The sequence below is a fragment of the Ixodes scapularis genome, unplaced genomic scaffold (assembly GCF_016920785.2).
Source record: "Ixodes scapularis isolate PalLabHiFi unplaced genomic scaffold, ASM1692078v2 PGA_scaffold12__126_contigs__length_90152505, whole genome shotgun sequence".
NCBI lineage: Eukaryota > Metazoa > Arthropoda > Arachnida > Ixodida > Ixodidae > Ixodes > Ixodes scapularis.
The window spans coordinates 15506899-15528265 of record NW_024609838.1 but is presented as its reverse complement, the minus strand read 5'-3'; the positions used below and the strand labels follow the sequence as shown (position 1 = coordinate 15528265).

The 21367-nt window shown below is 46.3% G+C and overlaps 1 protein-coding gene across 1 annotated transcript; it reads right to left on the bottom strand.

The window, feature by feature from the left end:
- Positions 1–10193: 10193 nt before the first annotated feature.
- LOC8035007 lies at positions 10194–16112 on the bottom strand. Its single transcript, XM_040207139.2, has 4 exons — positions 15994–16112; positions 14815–14921; positions 12277–12360; positions 10194–10455 (listed from the first exon to the last, which is right to left on the bottom strand). Exons 1-4 carry the CDS (start codon positions 16095–16097, stop codon positions 10274–10276), a joined length of 477 nt encoding a protein of 158 aa, XP_040063073.1. The 5' UTR covers positions 16098–16112; the 3' UTR covers positions 10194–10273.
- Positions 16113–21367: the final 5255 nt, after the last annotated feature.

Here is a 21367-nt window from a genome sequence, read left to right as displayed (position 1 = left end):
GGTTGCCCTCTCTTTTTATTTTTATTTATTCATACTTGCCTCGAAAAATGGGGAGTTTTCAGTCAACATCCGCGGACGCATTTTTTCCCAGATCCTAGCGCATAACAGTTTCGCTGTAATTACGTTTGAACAAGAGAATGAATCACACTAAAAAGAAGTCACAGTAAGCGATTGACCACCTGTGGATGACCGACGACAACGACGCCTTTTGACGCGGATTTTCTCAGTAGCTTTAATACAGCTATTGGGACACAGACTTGATAATTGTGAGAAAAAAAAGAACAACAAAAGGTTTGCTTACATTCTGATACTTCCTGTGTGGACTTGTTGGTGACATCAAAAGTGGCGTTTCTGGTCGAGTGCTCTTCGGTGGTGTCTGGTATTAAAGTGGAACGCAACAAAAATTGAAAGCAGCAGAGCCCCTTTGCTCGTCTCTCGTTTGTCCGACGATATGTAGTACCTATGTGCTATGTTTGTCATATCACTCAAGAAAAACAAAAATTATAGAAGGACACTTGAGACAGTTTACGCGTAGGAATGCGAAAGCATTCTTATACGCAGCGCATTCCTACAAGCAATACGCCGGCTTCCTTTTTCACACGCCACTCTGGAGGTGACGTCACGCTCCCCTACTGCGCATGCGCGGTGCACCCACCGGCTCCACGGCTTCCGTGACAATGCACCTGCGTTGCTGTGCTTTTCTTTGTGTTTGATTCCTGAGGCCCGTTCGCTTTGAGCTCGAGCGGCCTTGCCGACTTCCTTCACGAGGCATCTGATATAGGAGGCGTCGCAGCCCATGGGACTTTAATTGCCGTTTCGTTCAGCAAATAGGAAAATGGGAATTTAGGTGCCGTTTTTAGCTGGTACAGACATCGCCGGCTTCCCACCATGGAACCCAGTTAATGCATTAAAAAAAACGCATTATGAAAACGCATTTTACGCATGCATTTCGTGTCGGTTTATTCAAGGTGCACTTACCTAAATTTGAATATTCGAAAAGAGACCAGAGCCAATCTGAAAGCCATAGGTTTGGTATCAGAGGGAATTTCTACCGTTCGCCGACTAATTCAAGGCAAGCACGGAGCACGACTAGCCCAAGCAACAGTACGCTTTAGGTCTCAATATTTTCCAAATTCGTCGGAATACCGGCTTGTATGTATATATATATATATATATTTCGCCTAGAAAAAGTTTTGAGATGGCCAATGACTTAACTGCGCCCTGGCTTTCGCGATTGGTTTCCTGCGACACCTTTTTTCCCTCCTAATGTGCCCAAAAATTAAGTTACCGTGAAATATAAGCCACTTCCAGTAGGCGACCGTTCATCCTGTACTCTACAGACGGTTCAGAGTAAATGAGGCGTCCGACATGTTGTCTGGACCCTGACAACGCGAAGTGCAACGGGGATCTCCGTACCAAAGCAGGCGCACTCCGCGCGGCAGGGAAGGCTACGGGATGGATGCATGCAGCTGAACCCTTTTATTCAGGCGGCGGTTGGCGCCACCTAGCCAGTATGTTAAATATCTACGGTTAACTTCTACCCACTACACAAACCGCCAGTTAAGGTGCGAGTTCAAAATTCTCGAGTGCTGTCTCTCTAAACCACTCGAAAGAATCAAACGAGCATCGCGAAGTCGAGGTTTTCCTAGGACTTACCCTGATGGTTGATGATGACCAACAGAAACACAATCAGGAAAATGAGCAGAGCGAGGACCCAGCAGCACGCCCAATTGAAAGGTAGCTTCTTGTCCCGCCATTGCCTGCGGCAGCAGAAAGCTCCACGCGTTCAAATCGATTGCGATTTTGAAGTGTTTCTTATTCGGTCTTAACCTCTTTAATAAATTTGTTTGTTTGTTTGTTTGTTTATTGGAACTTTTGACAACACAGGATTGTCATGGTGCTGAGGCAAAAGGTGACAGTAAGTCACCTGACCAGGCCCCTAGCACCAAACTACACTTGCAGCAGATGCAGCAGGCAGACTAATGGTACAGTGTTGCAGTTAACCATAAACAAAACCAATAAATACACAGATAGTAACTAGATCACTACACTACATATTCTCTTGCAATGAAAAATAAACAAGCAACAATATACAACAAAAACATATTAACTAGATTACTACTTACATCTGCACCTACAAAATTGGATAGTAAATTGAGCTATAAGCAAAACTATGGACCTTCATTTGTACAACAGAACCTAAAATAACCGAGGCATGCGAACAACTTCTTCTCCCTCCGAAGAACCTCGTCACAGTCGGATGGCGCCAACTCAGCAGTTGTACCCGAACACGATGCCGAACCTCCTCCGAGACGTTTATTGGATACGAGGCCAGCCGAGCTCTGACGCAGCACTCGTATTCAATCGGTGTCTTTGCTCGATCTGATGACGTCAAAATCCGAGTACTCGCGTTTTAATTGTTTTAGGTGGTGTCGACCTATCCGATTACGACATGACTGTCGCATCACAAGCAATCAAAACGAAGAAATAAGACGTGTTTAGAAATTCCAGGTTAAAACAGAGTTTATTCGGATGGTTGCTTCGAAGTTTAGATTTTTCTGATCTCAAATGTTTTGACGAGCGTACTTACCCAAACCAAACTTTTGCTATTTAAAGAAAAGGAAATATTCTAAACAAGTCTAAGTTATCACTGTCTAGTCATAATATGAGCTTCGTCATTTGTTAGAATCCTTCCATTGCTAACTCTGATTCGCTGTCTCCATGTTCTGGAGAAAAGTTATCCCGCGGACACTTTTTTTTTATGCTGCAAGTCAAGATATGAGAAGTACGGATCAGGGGAGAGGATGTTGTCAAAGTGACTTAAAAACAATATCTGATTTATCTAAGCTATTCATTTGTGGTCCGACTTTCCGGTGTGCTTTTTGTTATGATTTTTAATATTATTTCACCTTAAAGTTATTAAAAGAAATCATCATTAAAAGATTCCTAATCGCGGATTGAACTTTAGAATCTGGAAAGCAAGAGTTCAATGAGTTTTCCCGAGAGACAGTGTCTTTTCTTTTTTTTCATCCAATTGATCACAGCCGAGGTTGCATGTCCAGAAATGTACAAAATGTTAAATACGAGTATTTAAAATTTTATTTTGAAATAAATCGAGAATTTTGTATTGTTTATTATAATACATAGTTTGATTTTTATTGGCCAATAGTACTAAAACTGAACGAAAAATAATTCACTTACAATTGTATTCAAAAGATACCCATACTAGTTTCTCTTTCACTTCTAATTCAATGCCCTACTTAAAAAAAAAAATAAAATCCTTATTTAGCGTAGGGCGTGAGATTTCCTGTTTTTACTAGGGGGTTAACTAAAAAGCCCCGTACGTCAAACTATGGTAACAAAATGTATTCGGCCACGTCTTTCGCGAAAATCAAATGCCCGTGATTGTTACCGTAGTTTGCACATTTCTTGTGAATACGTCGAAGCTTAAATACATTTTTGTCCAAAAATTTTGCATTTGTATTTTCATACAAATGTTCTTGTAGTTTACCCACCCTTGGACGATTCTATATACAAAACTGGCACTTGACTTTGCGATTCCGCGCGTCGCAGCGCGCAACGGGAAAGCCACGTGACACAGTCCGCGTCTCAACTCCAGATTGGCTCTGGCGACTCATAGTCATGGCATTCACATGTAGTCACTACGGGACGTTCCTACTTGATGTAGAGGTTCTTCTTGGTGATGTCCACCTTGCGGCCACAGGGAAGCTTGAGCGGCTTGTGGGGCTTGCGCGGTTTAAAGGGTTTCCGGACCGACCGCTGGTCATCGACAGAGAGCGGGGGCCTTGGGAGACTCGCACTGCGCCTGCGCACAGCGAAACTCTGGGCAAGTGACACAGACACTCTGGATTTGTTTTTTGGGACAGGGTTTAATAATCTTTAACAGCCTTAGTTTAAAGCTCTGTACGGAGGCAGTCTGTCTCAGAGTGCGCCTGTCAGCTGACTTGGGGTGAATCGATCGCGTTACACTTATGTGTTCTAAGGCTAGCGGTATTTTTTGTGTGAACCTCAATTTTAGGAAGATTTAAATCTGCCTAAAAGAAACCCTGTACGTTTTTCAACGTCCTGCCGGTATTAAATTGTGTTTGCATTGTATAAGACCCGCATACGTTGAACCGTATAAATCAAACAGAAAGAATCCAAAACCAAGCCGTGAAATGCGTATCCAATAATTATTATTTCCGCGAGAGTATGTCTGAAATAAACTTGGAACTCGGTTGGAAACCCAGACACAGCAAAGGCGAAAATTCCTTCGTCTTGTTTTTTTTTTTTTTTTATCTTTATTAGAATAAAACGGTCTTGGTATATCGAAATATATCGGGGCACAAAATTATGTGTCTCGTAAAATAAGTGCGATCGTTTTTTTTTTTTTTTTTTGTCAAAAATGACGTCTTAAAAAAATCAATTTTTCCCGAACAATTAGTGACTGGAACGTACTCCCCGAACAATTCGTAGATCTTTCTACTGTTTTTTTTTTTTTTTTAGATATTATGCTTTTGTAGTGCGTGTGCAGTGTTTCCTTTTCAGTGTTTATCTTGTTCAATCTCAACATTTATTTTTTGATGTTGTTTCTGTGCTTTTTACGACTTCTTTTTCTGCAACGCCCACTGGGCGATGTGGGTACGAATAGTTCAAATAAATAATGAAAGAGTGTAGTCTGCCGCTGCACTTTTGCCACTGATTAATTTGCTCCACGCTTTTTTTTTCATTTATGAATTTAATTTTTTTTTTCTGTCGAGTACTTTATTCTTTTTCGGTTCACAAAACTTCCCGCATAAAAAAGATACATTCATCATGGGGGCGTACGAATATCGCTTCCAATCAAACAGCCTAGAGTCATTCTTAGCTTCGAAAATCCAGACAACCGGTTTCTTGAGACTCATACACTGTATACGTTACGGGTGACGAAGCATTATTGGACTCAAAACAACTATTCGCACACCTATAGTAAATAATAAATAGTACGTACACCACAAAGCAAAATAACCAATTCACAGCAAAAAGTGCAGCCAGAACGTCTTCACGTTTGTGTTTTTCTCTAGGTAACCCCAGTCTCAATCAGCTGAGTTGAATCTTTACACTTCTTTCGCCAATGGGTTCGGGCTATTTAAGTTTTTACGCGTCATTGTATCAAGTGTTGCATTTACACAGCCACGTAACCAAACAAAACTCAAATAGCCCTTTATAGACCAACACACTGTTTACGCGTGTGCGCTCGCGTAGTGCCGACAGCAGCGCCACCGCAATGCCGTGACGTCAGAGATTTGAGTTGGTCTATACTCTATGGTGTCTGCAGCACGTCTCCTACTGGTCTGTTTCCCGCGTCCCGAAAGTGGACCCCCATTTTCTCCCGATGACGTCATAGAAGTGTGATGCAATCGCCGGTTGTGCTGCTGGTGACGTTATGAAAGCGGTGGTGAAGGTGGCAAACGCCCGTTCTGCAGCAGGTCGCTCTCCAGGTCGACAGTCCAAGGAAGCTTTGGAAGGCAGGTGTTGGGAAACCGCGACGACAGCGACACCCACGTTTGTTTGTGTGTGTGTGTGTGTTTCTTTTTCCCCGGAAATTTTACTACCAACCACCAGGATTGCTACATCCGACTACATGACATTCCGGTTTTTTTGACGTCACTCGTTTGACAGCTCAGGGCCACTTTCGATGCACGGGCCGAATAGGACGCAGTCGGAGACACGTTGCAGGCACCGTATTTATACACGAGCAAACGGAAGCCCGCTGGAAAGATGAAACTAAGATGGCGGACTCCAGACTTCCGCCAAGTCATGTTCTGTGACGTCATGGAAAATCCTCGTTTACAGCGCACGTACCTGGGAGGAAAAGGCTGGAAATTGTATGTCATGGGTGAGCCGCCAGTGTAGCCGAGATTTGCGACCGGAGCCAGGCCAGGAGGCACATAATATGGCCGGTACGGGTACATCTGCGGTGCGTAGAACGACGGACCTCCGAAGTCGCCAGGGTGGGGTGGTCGGAAGGACATGCCTCGTATACTGCGCGCGGAAGACGGTGAGGAAACGTGGCGCAAGGGGTCCGCTGAACAATGAACACCTCTTTGCCGATTTCGTTGTGACAGCGTCCTGAGTGCAAACTATTGTGCGGGACTTCGTACCAGTTCGCCATTACATCGTTGGTCGCGTTGTGAATGAATCGTAATTACAATCATAATTCTCACTATGATTATCAATTTGTGCGCGCGCGGGGGGTGGAGGGGGGGGGGGGGTCACTGGACGCCTTATTTGAGTGCGCTGTTCCCTGCGCATGTTCAAAACGACCTCGCATATATAGGGGTATACAGTGGACTCTATATTTGAGGTAATGTTTAGAGCGCATGCACAAGACTAGCTTACTTAAATAGGCTGCTAAGACAAGCAATCTTGATGGCGTGAAATGCTCGCTGCCAAATAACTGTGTAAGTACGCAGTTAGCCGCCAGTGAATGTTTCCCATAACGTGGGTCGATATATTAATATAGACATGCAAGTCCAAAGTGTTCAAGGGATGTCTTAACTAATCCCGCTGCAGCGTGCTATTGGCGCTTGTTGTTATCATACAACTCCTAACGTGTAATATTAAACCTGCTAATAGATAGTTTTGATCGAGCTATGCAAAAACAAAGAAATGAGCAGCACAGGCTCATTTACGGCCTCTGCTTTTGTTACGACTTTTATTTGTTTTTGTGTGAAATTAACAGAGTAGAAGAAACACGCGCCGCAGAAAAGGTGAAAAAAAAAAAAGAAATGTCCCTCAATGAATTATGCAGACGATGTGGCACTGACTGCGGCATCAGTGTCTGAAATGCAACAATTTCTTGACATATGCACTCATGAGGCTATGGAGCTTGGCTTGAGATTACACGCGGGCAAGTCAGCGGTGGTTGTGTTTTCAGGCTCCCTCGAGTCAACACTCGGCAGCCTTCGCCTCGGCGGATGCGATGTGCCAATACTCGACTCATATAAGTACTTGGGCATCACGCTGTCAAATGTGGCAGACTACCTACAAGACCACCACACTTATCTTCGCCACGCAGCCATACAAGGAGCCAACATTCTCCGTAAGCGAAGCCTTTGGAGTTGCAATCGGTTCATCGTGTCCCGGGAGCTCTGGAAAGCGGTAGTAGTATCTGGACTGACATTTGCAAATGCCGTAGTAGGCGTTCCCGGTGATGTTCGAGCCCATATGGAACGCCGACAGAGAGAGATTGGACGCCAGGCATTGGGCTGCCATGGGGGGGGGGGGGGGGGGGGGGGGGGGGGGGGGGTGTCGCCAACGAGGCAGTTTAGGGAGAGCTGGGCTGGGCCTCCTTTGAGGCTCGGGAGGCAACCAGCAAAATTACCTACTACGGGCGTCTTCGCCATATGGACAGCTGCAGGAGGGCCAGGAGGTTGTTTATGTACACTCACCTGACGGGGCTGTGGACACGCTGGCAGAAGCGCCTTCATCAACTTGAGCACGGGTATGACCTTTTTTCTGACCCCGTTGAAGCGTCATCAGAAAGGGAATGGGCGTCAGAGGTTAAGAAGAAAGTCCGTGACAACAAGGCCCAACAATGGCTCCGAGACGCAAAAACAAAGTCGAAGCTCTAAGTGTACCTGAACCACAAAACAACCATCGCATCGGAAGCACTGCTGTACGACAACAGTCTGGACAGCCGCTTGTTGTCTGAGGCGCGCGCCGGGGCCCTCCGGACACTAGTTTACAGACGCCGGTTTGATGCTACGGTGACCTCGAGCGCATGTCGGGTCTGCGGAGGCTACGATGAAACGGTGGAGCACGTTGTGCTAGATTGTGCGGGACTTCAGCCGTCCCGGTGCCCACGCCTGCCGAGCCCCTTAGTGCTCGCTGAGGCGTTGGGCTTCACAATTACTGAAATTGGGCGCAACTTGCAAGCAGACTACTCTGATGCACAAAACTCTGCAGCTACGCAGAAAAAGGGGCCTTCTAGCGGCCGGCACAAGCTTGTAGTGGCCACTAAACGAAGACTTGAAGGTTGGTGGAATAAGATCCACCTCAGGGGGCATTAAGACCTCCTCACTCCCAGGCTTGGGCACGAACTTAGTTCGCGCTTGCCCGTTTCAAAGGGAACAAGCCGCATCCTCATCATCATCATCGTAAGCGGCGTCAGTACAGCTTAAATATTTATTCAATGCCTGAGAGAGAACACTTTAAGCTGCGTATTGGCTACTTTCATACCTTTTGTAACATAGGCTGTTTGAACTCCTTGAGGAATCTGAGCACCGTTCTGCGAAGCTATGGATACTGGATTTAATTCCCTCCTCTAGAGATTCTGACATGAGCGAGTATCGAACTGGCACGAGGTTGTATGGCCACTATTACGTGATGTACTGTACGACGTTAAAGATACCAGCTCAGCAGTCGTACTCCGCCAGCTAAATTCCCCCTGCCGAGCGGAGAATGGCGCAATGGCAAACTAAATTCACTGTGTCTAAATATGTAGACGCTCAATTTGACGTTTCTATTTTGAGAAGTAGAGACGCTAGACCGAAAGTCGGCATGGTGCTATATACTTACGTTCCTAATATTTATGGAGCAGCAGATGCTTAGTTGGAGGCATGTGAAAGATGAAACGTTATAACACAACCTCACTTCATCTTTCTCGACCACATCCTGAAAACAAATTTGCTTCTTATTTCCAGTGTAAGCGTCAATGTTGATTTTCCTCGTTGTCACACGTTCCAACTTGTATTACTCGAAACCGTTAAAAAAATAATGCTGGATTAGCCTTGAACGACGAAAGTAAATTCCAGAAACTATAGAGCCACTAACCGCCGGGGCGAATTCAAGCTCTGCTGTGCAAGATCGAATCAAATATTTTCGGAAAATGGTCGCTTATGCCACTCTCATACATAATTCAATATTATGGTGAAAACATGACATGGCGCGTAAAAAAATTTAAAATATACCCGGACCGAAGTGTGCCAGGTCTCACCAAAAGATGGCGCCACTCAGTTTGTTGCCAAACAAAAAAGGGAGAATATGAAGTATTCACTGGCGGCCATTGCTGTGTGCGCGACTGCTGAGCCTGTGCTGACGGTGCGGTTCACAATTCTTGTGCAACGTGCATTCCGCACCATCAAGATTAGCGGTCTTAGCAGCCTATAGGGGGTATTCACTACACGCCATATTTGAGGACGATGTTTAGAGCGCATGCTCAGAACGAGGTCACATTAATAGCCTGATAAGGCCGGCAATCTTGATAGCGCGGAATGCACGTTGCGAATGAACTGCGGAAGCTCGTCGTCAGCACGCGTTCAGCAGTCGCGCACACAGCTATGGCCGCCAGTGAATACTCCCTATCAATGTGAGCTCGTTTTGAGCATGCGCTTTAAACAGCGCCCTCAAATATAGCGTCCATTGAATACCCCGTTTACAACATAGCCTTACCTTTAACTGTTCCGCCAAACGACTTCTTCCAAATGGGCGCGCTCTTGCCTTTCCGCCATTCTACGAGACACTGACGCGTCTAGGACAAGGGTAAGTGAAAGGTAATTTTGCTTTCAGCCATTGCTTCGACAGGTGCTTTGAGAATCTATTGGACTAGAGGCGTCAGCGTTCGGTGAGGACTGGGATCCAATCACATGCTTCGTGCCCAATGGATGGATGATTGAATGGATGGATGCTAACGGCTGTACACTATATATCGGGCGGCAGCTTGCGCCACCTAGGGCGAACGAGAAATGTCAACCACCAAGGTAAGGCCCCTGAAAAAAAAAAAAGATAAAGAAATGTTTTTAACAGTTTGGTTGGGGCACGCGTGTCGAAAAATTAATTTTACGCCAAAAAAAAAGTTTTTTTAGAGCAATATTGATGGCGTCAGACGCGATTTAGTTGGCAGTAACCTCCTTTCCACCCGTGACGTCATCGACCTTGCGCGCAGAATTTCAAATAAACCGCTCGCAGTCAATATTGTTCTAAAAGATATTTCTTTTTTAACATGCGTGTCCGCACCAGACTGTTCAAAAAAAGTTTTTTTTTTCTTTTCAGGGGCCCTTTAATGAACATATATGCAATATTTAACAAGAACAGTCACGCATTAATATTTGTTAATACAAAGTGTCATGCATGGGGGCCTGTGTTTTATGCTGCAATGAATCGAGGTAGTAATGATGTGCATATTTATTAAAAATAAAGATGTTCTGCTCTTTTTTTTTTGTATACGTTAACTTGTACAGGAATTACTTTATTCATAGATTACGCTATGTCAATAAATAAATATTATACGTCATGGTTTTACTATTGGGGCAATGTAAAGTCGCGAGTCTGTAAGAGTAGTGACAACAATATTTTTTGTCGTTCTAACTCCTCGACGAAGCAGTACGGAGGGCGCTGGTGTTGGCAGCCATTGTGAGACCTTGTCGCCCCCGTGCGCATTGCTTTCCAAGAAACTCGTCAAGGTGGTGTTGCCTGCGTGAATAAAAACAGTCCGGTTTTCTTTGGCGTTCGTTTACTTTCTTTACCTGGTTGCCACTATGGAATACTTTGGCCTTGTTCAAACCTCATATTTCATGAGTCTTCGTCAGGCACTACCTCATTCTTCAATAGATAATTATGCCACCAAAAGTGTGATGCTCACGACACGGACACGCCACTTTCAACTGCACGTATCGTGTTGCTGCACGCTGACTTGATACGTGTTCTGCACTGACGTCACAGCAGCCATTAACATGGTGGCCTTACTGCTAAGACCGCATGCCTCCTGCGGGACACATTTCGCACCATCTATTTTTTTTTTTTTTTTTTTTTTTACAGCGGAGTTGTCAAGGGCTACTTTCTCCAGGGTCGTGTCCCCCGCAAACAAATGAAGACACCGAACTCTGGACACCTACTGCCATCTATGAGCGACGCCGGCAAGCCACGTATCTGGTTAACCACCGTCGCTCATAGATGGCGGCAGCCTTTTCATTCTGGCTTGTCGACTTGCGGCCGGCCATTACTTTCCATTGTACAGCTCCGCTGGTCTTCCTTCTTCACCAGAGTGGAAAGGCTGAACGTTATTTTTTATATATATCTTTATATACTTGTCAGGAGCAAGTAGGGATTAAGCACGAAACACATGTACGACGAAACCGTCCGATCCGACGTGCGGACTGCCGGAATGATCTTGGGGGGCGAGGGTTTTCGTAGCATCGGAGAGCGTTGAAAACCCCCGCCTCCGACCGTCGTATTGCGTGGTCGGACGTCGGACCGGACGGTTTCGTCGTACATGTGTTTCGCCCTTTACTAAGAGCACGGTGCGGTGACAGCACATGCAAGCCATGTATTCATTTCTCTCGAAAATCTGCCCTCTGCTGGCAGACCTGGAAAGTGTAAACAATATGGCTGACACGGAAAACGTCATTCCGTTGAGAAAACTCCTGATGACAGGTCTCTTCATCGTCATCACATGTAGTTGTAGAGAACATATTTATGACGGTTGTCCCACGATTGTCCAGTACATAGTGCCACTCAATAAGCTACGCTTCAGAGTAACGATACTTGCCCATACTGTGGCCTAAAATCATGGCTGCCAGTTATTTGAAGCTTTATCCGAAATCACAGGAAACGCTTTTCCGTCCTCCAAAATTGTTTAAACAGTTCGCGACAGAGCAAACCATAATTACACGACCTTTCCAACACTGAGTCTAATGCTGAGGAAGTCGCACTTTTTTAATCATGACGATCGGAAGTTGCGTCTGTTCAGCATACGAGCCAAAATGGCGGCGCCCACAAGTCGGGAAACGGAGTGCCGACACTCTAAGCGCAGCTCATTTAGTGGCTCTAGTCCAGTACATTCGGACCTCCAAACAATCAGCATCTTCTTCAGAAATGAGCTGAAAGTTATTTTGGGGCGTGTGTGCATGACCTGGACGTGGAACTCAGCTGCCGCAAGCTTGTATACGTCCCCATGTGCTTGCTTATTCGAACCGAAGCATAAAAGCAATCAGCATCATCGTCCGACTGTGAACAGGCGAATCTAGCGAATTCATATCGGGACCGCTAGTACTGAATTTCTTATAAAACACCATCAGACGCTGAGCGACTGGAAGTGACAACGACGCTGAGCCTTAGTCCGTGACGAAAAAGACCTGATCTGATCATTGTCGTAAAGTGAAGCAACAAGCGTCCTTTCCTAAATTTGGTCACTCAGACCATACGTTCGCAAGATTAGTTATGGCTGCATATCCGCAAAGCGGTCGAAAAGCGCTCATTCTTGTGCTTGATCAATTTATTGGAAATAACACGTACCGTCGTCATCGGTGTCCTCCGGACCACTTGAGGTGAATTCAAACTCAGTCCGAGTTTTTTGTTCATTGGTCCGTTCTCTATGCACTATAATGAAAGAGGACAATGATGTCGAGCATGCGCTCAAGAAGAAGGTTCGATTTATTACATATTTTTCTTCAATAACTCGTAAATTTGCGTAACAAGCTACAAGCTTTGAAGGCACACTTATACACAAATACACGAACACGCGTTATGTGCCATCGTAGCGTCGCGGAAGTCAGTAAAGGTGGCGATGCAGGAGAATTGTTTCACTCTTACAAATTGGCGCAGTAGTCAAAAACGAGATGGATAGAAAGTAGACAAGACGTGCGTTGAAGACGAGTCAGTCTTTGGATCGGAGCTCTAAATGACGTGTTGAAAAACGGCTGTCTGCTCAAAAATTGGGGGGTTTTACGTGCCAAACCAACGACGGGCATCTGACGCGCCCCAGCGGATTAATTTCGACCACCTGGGGATCTTTTGACGTGCAACCGAAAGCTCGGTTGCACAGCGCCTTCTACGCAATAAGCCTCCGTCAGATTGCGGGCACCTCGGCCGGGATTCGAACCCGCCACATGGAGATCCGTAGGCCGACGCTTTCGCCTCGGAGCCACCGAGGCGGCTGCGGCTGTCTGCTGCTGGCAAACGACATTCTACTAATGCAAAAAGGTGCAACTGTCGTGCTCCTGCTTCAGACTTGGGAAGTAATCCGTTACTTTCACAAGTAATTTTGTAATTGCCATATTACCTTTGCGGCAGTAAATTGTAATGTAATTTCGTAACAATATTGCTAACGGATTATTTTGATTACTCATTATTTTCTAAAAAATATGAACGTATAACAGGAACTGAAGCAATATGGCAGGCAGTTCAGCAGCATAAAGACAGCGAGTTTAACAAAATAAAGAACATCGTGAAGAAGAGTAACCGAAAAGGAAACACGATTTTTTGTAGGATCGATCACTGGAAACACTAGAAAAGCGTGCAAGACATATTCAATTTACAAATATGCAAAAAAGATAACGCCGAGTAGGCGTTGCCTTCATGACCTCCTAACGGACCAGCAGAATGGGCATTTGACTTTTCAGAGTGTCCCAAAACGCTGGAAGGCGACCAGGCGAATACCCCACCCTTGGTTAGTGTGATTCTGAACCAACAGATAGCGGTGGGATCGCCTCCCAGGCCTAGGTGGCGTAAGCTACCGCCCGATCCAAAGGGCTCAGCCGGATTCATCCATCCATACATCGAGCTAGAAATCGTGTACTGAGCGTGCTCACCGCTAGTTGCCTGCAGAATTCCAGAATTCATTTCCGGTCGCCGTATAACCTTACAGTTGAACGGAGTGCACTTCCGTTTTTTCTCTTTAACACAATATTCTATTTTACAAGTACTACCATAATGCGGGCGTATGAGAAGGGGAAAGTAGTGTTGCAGAACCTTTTCGAATATGTCAAAATTGGTTCAACGTTTTTTTTTTATTTTTTTTTTTTTTTGACAAGTGTACCGGAAAAGTAGTGCGAAATTAATGCGCAACGTAACGAGTAAAATATTGCCTTACTTTTCAGCGAAAGTAATTTGTAACGGTAATTCATTATATTTGAAGTTCGGTAATTTGTAACTGTTTATCTATTACCTTTTTTCAAGTAACGGGCACAAGTCTCCATCTCGTGCAGAGCACGGTCAGTTTATATTTAGCTTATTGATATTATATTTCCTACTGCTACACAATCGTCCTATGCCTTAGAGCAGAGTGAGATCGCGGCCTGTCGTTGATTTTAGACGTTTACTTACGAAATCTGAGGATGGCAAATAACCACGCTGAAAACAAATAAAGGCAAAGAGCGAATTTAGTAGAGCTTGTTGCGGCCTCCTTGTTCCCTGAAGTGCCCTTACTTTGAAGCTTATCTATAGGCCCTAAGCGAAACCGAGTAAGGAACCATTAGGAACATTTATAGCTCGGTGAAGGTATCCCAGCCTTGTCGGTTGTCAACCCTGTGGTAATTATAGTCACTGGCCGGGGGGAAGAGGCGGGGATGATGTTTTTAGTTTTTTTTTTTTCGGTCCCGCAAAGGACATCCTGGTGATACCTCACACCGCGCCTGGTGATTTTAGGAAATCGCAGAGGGTAAGCAAATTAGAGAAGGAAAGAAATCATACTTTGGATTCTTAATTTCTAGTCTAGGTGGCGCAAGATACCACCCGTTATAAAGGTTACAGTCGTTAGTATCCATCCATCCATCCATCCACCAAAACCTTAAGAAACGCACGGCCTATTGTGCTTACGCTTTTAACTTTCTGTTCTTCCTTATCGGCAAAGCAACGTCATCGGTTACGGAGCGATAAGCTGGACTCTGTGGCTAGGTGGCGCAAGGTACCGCCCGTTATAAAGAGTACAAACGTTAGCATTCATTCATCCACCCATCAGAAAATGTTCGCCATGCCACGTGTTTCCCAAACTGTCAGCGGCTATATGGTACACTGCAGTAGTAGTAACGGCATATTCTCGACTGAACTGCTCACCATGGTTGCTGTGGTAGGAAATAAAAATGATAGTGACGACGACCATGAGCGCGAAGAGGGTGATGTAGAGGCAGGGATCGTCCTTGATGCGCTTTTCCCGCCATTTCCTGCGATTGGGGGCAGCGTCATGGTAGATCACTCAATGCAACCTAATACTACTCCTTGTCATATCGAGGAAACAAAAGGAGGATTTGTGCGTGTTCTTCGTGCGCTGTGCGAAGTAGTTCTTACGAGATTTGGTTATGAAAGGAAGAAACGATGTTGTTGACGTTTGAAACTTGTACGTTTCGATAAAATGACACAAAGCTAATCTAGGATGCCCCCGTTTATGTCTTAATTCTACGTAAGAAGGGGAAAATTAGTAACGTTCCGCGAAAGGCCGAGCAATGTTGTTCTCGTTTTTCTTTTTTTTTTTATTAGTTTGTTTAGGTGAACGCGAGTATAGAAGACAAGGCCTTGCGCATGACGTCATCCTTAGTGGCTCCCCTCTCCCCCAAGCGGCAAACGCGCTGAAACTCGACTAGTCACCGTAAAGCGGCAGACGCGTCCGCCTTGCCGTCACCGCTTGCCAGCGTCGCACTCGTTGAGGGTCGCTGCAACACGCGCTGTCGGTGATGTTGACGGAACCTATGCGGCGCTGCGTGGTTCCACTAGTGATGACGTTGGGGGGAGGGGGGGGGGGGGGAGGGTGGCACGTCATGTCTTTCGTGTAATACTGGATCACTGACGAGTGGAGTGGTGAACAAGGAGAACAACAGCAAGGCTACGGGGAAGGACCCCGCAAAGGGCCATAGACGAACGGGAAAAGCTGTCTTATTAGGCTTTGTCTTTTGGAAGATTGCGTTGTGTTTTGCACTTGCTCCCCCGTTTGCCGGTGAAGAAAGACAAGAAATGGGAAAGAAAAAATTATTATTCAGCGAGTTTCGTCAAAAGATAATTTGAGATGAACGCCCTGGGGAGATCTAGCAGATATGAGGAGGTGTGGTACGAGTTGCAACTTACACCAGGCGGTTTGTTTTCGTTTTTCCCCAGTGCATAAAAAATAACACCTTTTTTTTTGCTTTTTTTTATTACATTGCATTCTGTTCATATAATTATTTCCTTTGCTGCTGTTTTCTTGTTTTTTTTTTTTCTTGTTTTTTTTTAGACCGAATATTGCTTGAGGACAGCTTGTCGTACCTGATGAAGACATTCCTCTTGGTGACGTCGACCCTCTTGCCACTGGGGAGCCTGAGCGTCTTGTAGACCGGAGCCCGCGCCGATGCCCAGGGCACCCCGTCCATCGGCCCTTCCAGGAGGTCGGTGCTGAGGACGTCGAGCGGGAACGCGAATGCCGGTCAAGCCCTCGCTCTGGTTGCGAGAACTATACACGATTGCAAGCAGGACATCTGGTCACCGCCATATCTCCCGTAAGCATGTGCCATTGCCACACTCCCCAAGCTACGTTCACACGCACGCCGCATGTTCTTGTATATATGGGTATGGTGTACTAGAACTGGGAGGTGTGCCCACCGCATCGGCATCTCCATAGGAGCTGGCTGTCTAGTGACCCAATTTTTCAGCAGGGGCCTGTGGTGGCGCTGCCAGTCACAGGGGTAGAGCGCCTTCATACACACGCCCCCTTTTGCTTTAGTGGTGACATCTCCGCCATTTTTCCGCCCAAACTTTTTTTTTATGCATCTTGAAGTGCGCGCAATCGGGTGTCACTCATCTCGAGCGTGTAGCTTTGGCTAATGCATAGACGCCATTTTACCACCCAAGTCACGCACCGAGTGCGCCAGAGCGTCACGTGCTGGCACATTCAGGGCAAGAATGGATGTTTTCACCCTGAGACAGACATGTAGGCACCCTACAGTGGGGCCAGGAGACCGGTCAGGCAGCGTTTAGCGAGGTTGGCTTGGGGTGTGTTGGTGTGACTATTTCTTCTTGCTTTGCGTTTTGTGGGTAGCGATACAATATTGTGTGGCTGCTAGCTGTGCCGGAGAGACAAGAGACATAGAACAATATCAAATGCGGCGAAGAAAAAGATGGAGCGGCGCTGTTTTCTTCCGGGGTGCAATGTGGGTTACAATCACCGTGGTTACAACACATGCAAAAAAAAAGTGCTTCTTATTTCGGATGCCGAGAAACGCCTCTCTGTTCGCGGAATGGTATCGTCGGATTTTAGGTGAAAAAAAAAACTGATGGAGAAAAAAAAAAAAAAAAAAACCTAAGGAGAATCTGTGTGACATGTCAGAGAAATCAAACTTCTTCAAGTGGGATTGCTCTTCAATAAAAACAGCAGTTAAAGTTGCTCCGTTTATCTGGCCAGTCTTTGTGTTTATTTTCATGTGATGCATGCTCACTAGATAAAGTCAATTAAAACATTTTTTTGTTCTATTCGCTTTGGCTGGGAATGCAGAAGTCAAGAAAAGCTCGCGTCAAGGTTCGGGAAATGTACAGCTGCCGAAGATATTTATTTATTCAATTTATTCAAGTTCCCTTAATGGCCCTCGTTGAGGGCATTACATAAGGGGGGGTACAAAACACGAGAATATAAAACAGAAACAACGACATATGCGAATACATGGGATGCTGCAAAACAACGTGGCATCGCCACGAGCAACACACACATTAGTCTGGGTACATGGGGAGCATAAGCTTTGGCACTACAGTGGAGATGAGAGCATCACATAACATATCATACTCAAACTTTGCTTTCGTGATGCTGGTATGAAAGATGAAATAGAAAATTGTTTTATGAAAGCTTAACGAAAAATAAATTAAAAAGCGAGACTATGTAAGTAATTGACCGCTCCCAAACGGCATTTGAGCTTCGTATAGAAGCTTCTGCCACTCGCGCAAGGAACGTTTCTTCTACAGGGGCGTAATATAGGATGGGACTTATTCTTTCTCACAACCGACCAGGCAAAAACAAAAACGAAGACTACCGCCATTTTCACGCCGAATAAAACATATTTGCTGCGACCTCAGGGCCTCATTTAGCCGTCGGATAGCACCGCTCTGCCCCACAGCGCCCTCACCGGCGTGCCCGCACACTGCGACCCACTCACGGCCGCCAGACGGCACACCTTACCATACTAACCCACCCTAATATGGGGCATGCCGGTCGAGACGCCCCGCTTGCAATCGTCTATAACAGGTATTCACTTATCATAGGCACGAGCTGTGGGTAAAGCAACATATCGTCTGCCATGAAAAAGAGTTTTCACGGTGCAAAAGGAATCTGGTCAACGCTCGCCGGTGAATGCCCCTTTTATTGTTCAGACAATCTAATGCAACGAACACCACGGGCAAGAAATCGCATCTTTAAAGGGGTCATAAAATAAGTTTTGTGCCGAGATAAATAATTTTAGATTGGAATCTTATAAATCGTATATTGTTTAGAGGGCCAAAACATTACCATGAATTGTGGGCCACTGTATACTTGCGCCATCTCTTAGCGGGTTACGGCAGTGGTCCCATGGAAGCCCATGTGTTTAATATACAAATATGACCATAACACCGAAGCGTTACGCTCTGAAAAATTTTCCATGCTACTACTTCATTCTGTCATATACCACTATTCTTGTGTCAAAATTTCAAGATGATGACACGTAAACTGCTGGTTTACGTGTCACGAGCGTCATGCACGCGAGGGTATCTTTGGCTGACTTGCTATTGCTCGGGCTTACTTCACGAGCACCGAACGACCAAACGCCTGCCAAAGGTGCCATCGCGAGCATGCTGCATGGGTTCGAGGCTTGTCGGTGTCTTTTGTTTCTGTCTGTCGCTTTATGCCCGTGTCCCACTAGAGCGACAGACTAAGCAAAAGACAGCGACAAGCCTCAAGCCCATGCAGCATGCCCGCGATGGTACCTTTGGCAGGCGTTTAGCCGTTCGGTGCTTGTGAAGTAAGCACGAGCGATTCCAAGCCTGCCAAAGATACCCTCGCGTGCATGAGGCTCGTGTTTGAGCATAGCCTCTTTTTTTCTACAAAGCCTCTCAAATCACGAAAAACTCTGGTTTGAGGCTTGTTGCTGTCTTGTTTCTGTCTGTCGCTCTAGTGGGACACGGGCATAATGCCCGTGTCCCACTAGAGATATCGCTGTATGGGTGATGTTTTGTGAAGTCGATGAAGTCCGTGATGATCTTAATCTAACCTATGGGGTATACGACGTCACTCTCACTAGACCATTGAGAGCGCGAGATGCTCGATCACCAATCGGTTGTGGTATTTGTAAAAACAACGAGTCATCATGTTTTACACTCGAATAAAATATGAATCAACAGAGCGCGACCATGCTGGCTTACGCTGACAGACGTTTGTTGTAGGCTTTCGCGGTTTTTTTCTCGCGCTTCTCCTTGCGTTTCCTCCTGAAAGGAAACAAAAACAAACATTCATTTTTTTTTGTCCTTAGACAGGCTCCTGTCCTTGCCGAAGTTTGGTCAAGTAGTGATGTCACGGTAAACTTTCAACTCCGCTTATAATTTTAAAATGGGTGCGATGTTCATTACAACACTACGAAAGGCAAAGCGCTCTTCGAGGCAGGACAACTCAAAATGCTCGCCTCTGTCTTGCCAGTGACCACAGTCCATACGCGTTTGCTTGAGCGGGCACAAAGCGTAGTCACGTGGTGCGGAGCCAACAGCCCATTGGTCCCCCATCGTGCACCTGCGCTCTACCGCGAGCTTACGGCGACAGCTCCTAGATGGCAAAGCCGGAACACTTGATCTCCTACATGGCGTAGAGGCGCGAGGCACAAATATGAATGCCGCGTCAGCGCACGGCTGGGGTTCTTGCTGATTGAACGCCAGTCCCTGCCTTGCACAGACGTAGCACTCGAGTCCGCCCCGTGCCCCACGCTGGCCCCTGCATTGTGGGGCAAACGGACCTTTTCTCTTCACGGGCGCGATCCTCGTAGCTGTCCGACATGATGAGGCAGGGAAAGAGCTTGGCGTGCCAGGGAAGATCGGACAGCTTGCGGTCCGGAGGACACGCCGGACACGGCTCGTGATGGGGCAGGTCCGGGTACGGACCCGCCGGGTAGCGATCCTTGGAGCCCGAACTGCGAGAACACAACGTCCCCGCTGAGTCATCAACCGCGCGTTACCCACGCTCTCGGGTTACGCGAGAGCGGGGGTGGTGTGTTCTGACGAGCGGGGGCGTGTTGGACCTCCTTTGCAGCTCGCAGACAATGGCCCTCATTACTCGGGTATCGAACGCTGTTGTCTGCGTGTTACAAGAGAAGATGCCTCCGCTCGTCGGAACAGACTGGCACTGCACCATTGTAGAGATTGTCACTGCAATGTATGTCCTGTAATACCGATGCTAACGAACAAAATCGTCCAAGAAAGACCAAAGACGCGAAGTGCTGACAGTACTGGTCGTGCGAGGCGGTGCCCTCCGACAATGGCAGGAACCAAGGGTCAAGGGAGACAATGTACACGAGCACAGAAGTTTACTGAGAAAAGGTCTATTCTAGAAAGGTGTATGGGCAATGTATAGCTGGGCTATGCATTGCCCACACACCTCTCTTTGCAGTCACTAGCTCTATATACTGACAGTCGAGCACAAATTTCTATTATTAAAAAACGCCGTGTTTTTTTTTTTTTTTTTTTTTTTTTGGTATGTTCAACTTTGTTTCCGTTTCCTGGGGGTTGGGCCAACAGACGCACCAGCGTACGGGCTTCCGCCTTTCTGTTTCACCTCGCACGCCCTCAGGAAAACACCTGTTTGTGCAAATAAAGATTATTATTATTGTTATTATTATTATTATTGTTATTTAAGCACAAGTAAAAGGTGGTCAAGGGTGTGTTACCAAACCTGATCTTACTCTTCGGTTAAAATCTGCATGTATGAAAGTGCGGGTGTTAAGTGATTGGAAAATGTTTAATTTGACCTTAGATTATTTAATGTCAGTATAAAAACAGCGTTGAGGCATTCGTATTGGCACAATATTGACAACACAAATGAAGTAATTCAATATATACGAAAATATTGAACCACTATATTATTGTAACTTCTGTGAACATTGCAATAGAATATAAAATTGCCATAAAAATTAAGTGGCGACTCACTCCCTCCGGGGTCTCGTGTTGGGAATATTGAGGCTCTTGCACAGCCGTTGAGTCGGTGAAGTCATCAGGCTCGGCGTTTCCCAATTACGAGACCACCGGTTCCCTGGTGCCTGAAGAGCGGGCGCCTGACCAACGGGTGTCCGACCAACGGGTGTCCGACAAACAGGTGTCCGATCAACCGGCGTCTGACCAACCGGCATCTGACCAACGGGTGTCAGACCAACGGGTGTCTGACCAACAGGTGTCCGACTAACCGGCGTCTGACCAACAGGTTTCTGGCCAACGAGAATCTGACCACCGGGTGTCAGACCAACAGGTGTCCGACTAACCGGCGTCTGACCAACAGGTTTCTGGCCAACGGGAATCTGACCAACGGGTGTCAGACCAACGGATGTCCGACCAACGGGTGTCCGACTAACCAGCGTCTGACCAACAGGTTTCTGACCAACGGGCATCTGACCAACGGGTGTCCGACCAACGGGTGTTCGACCAA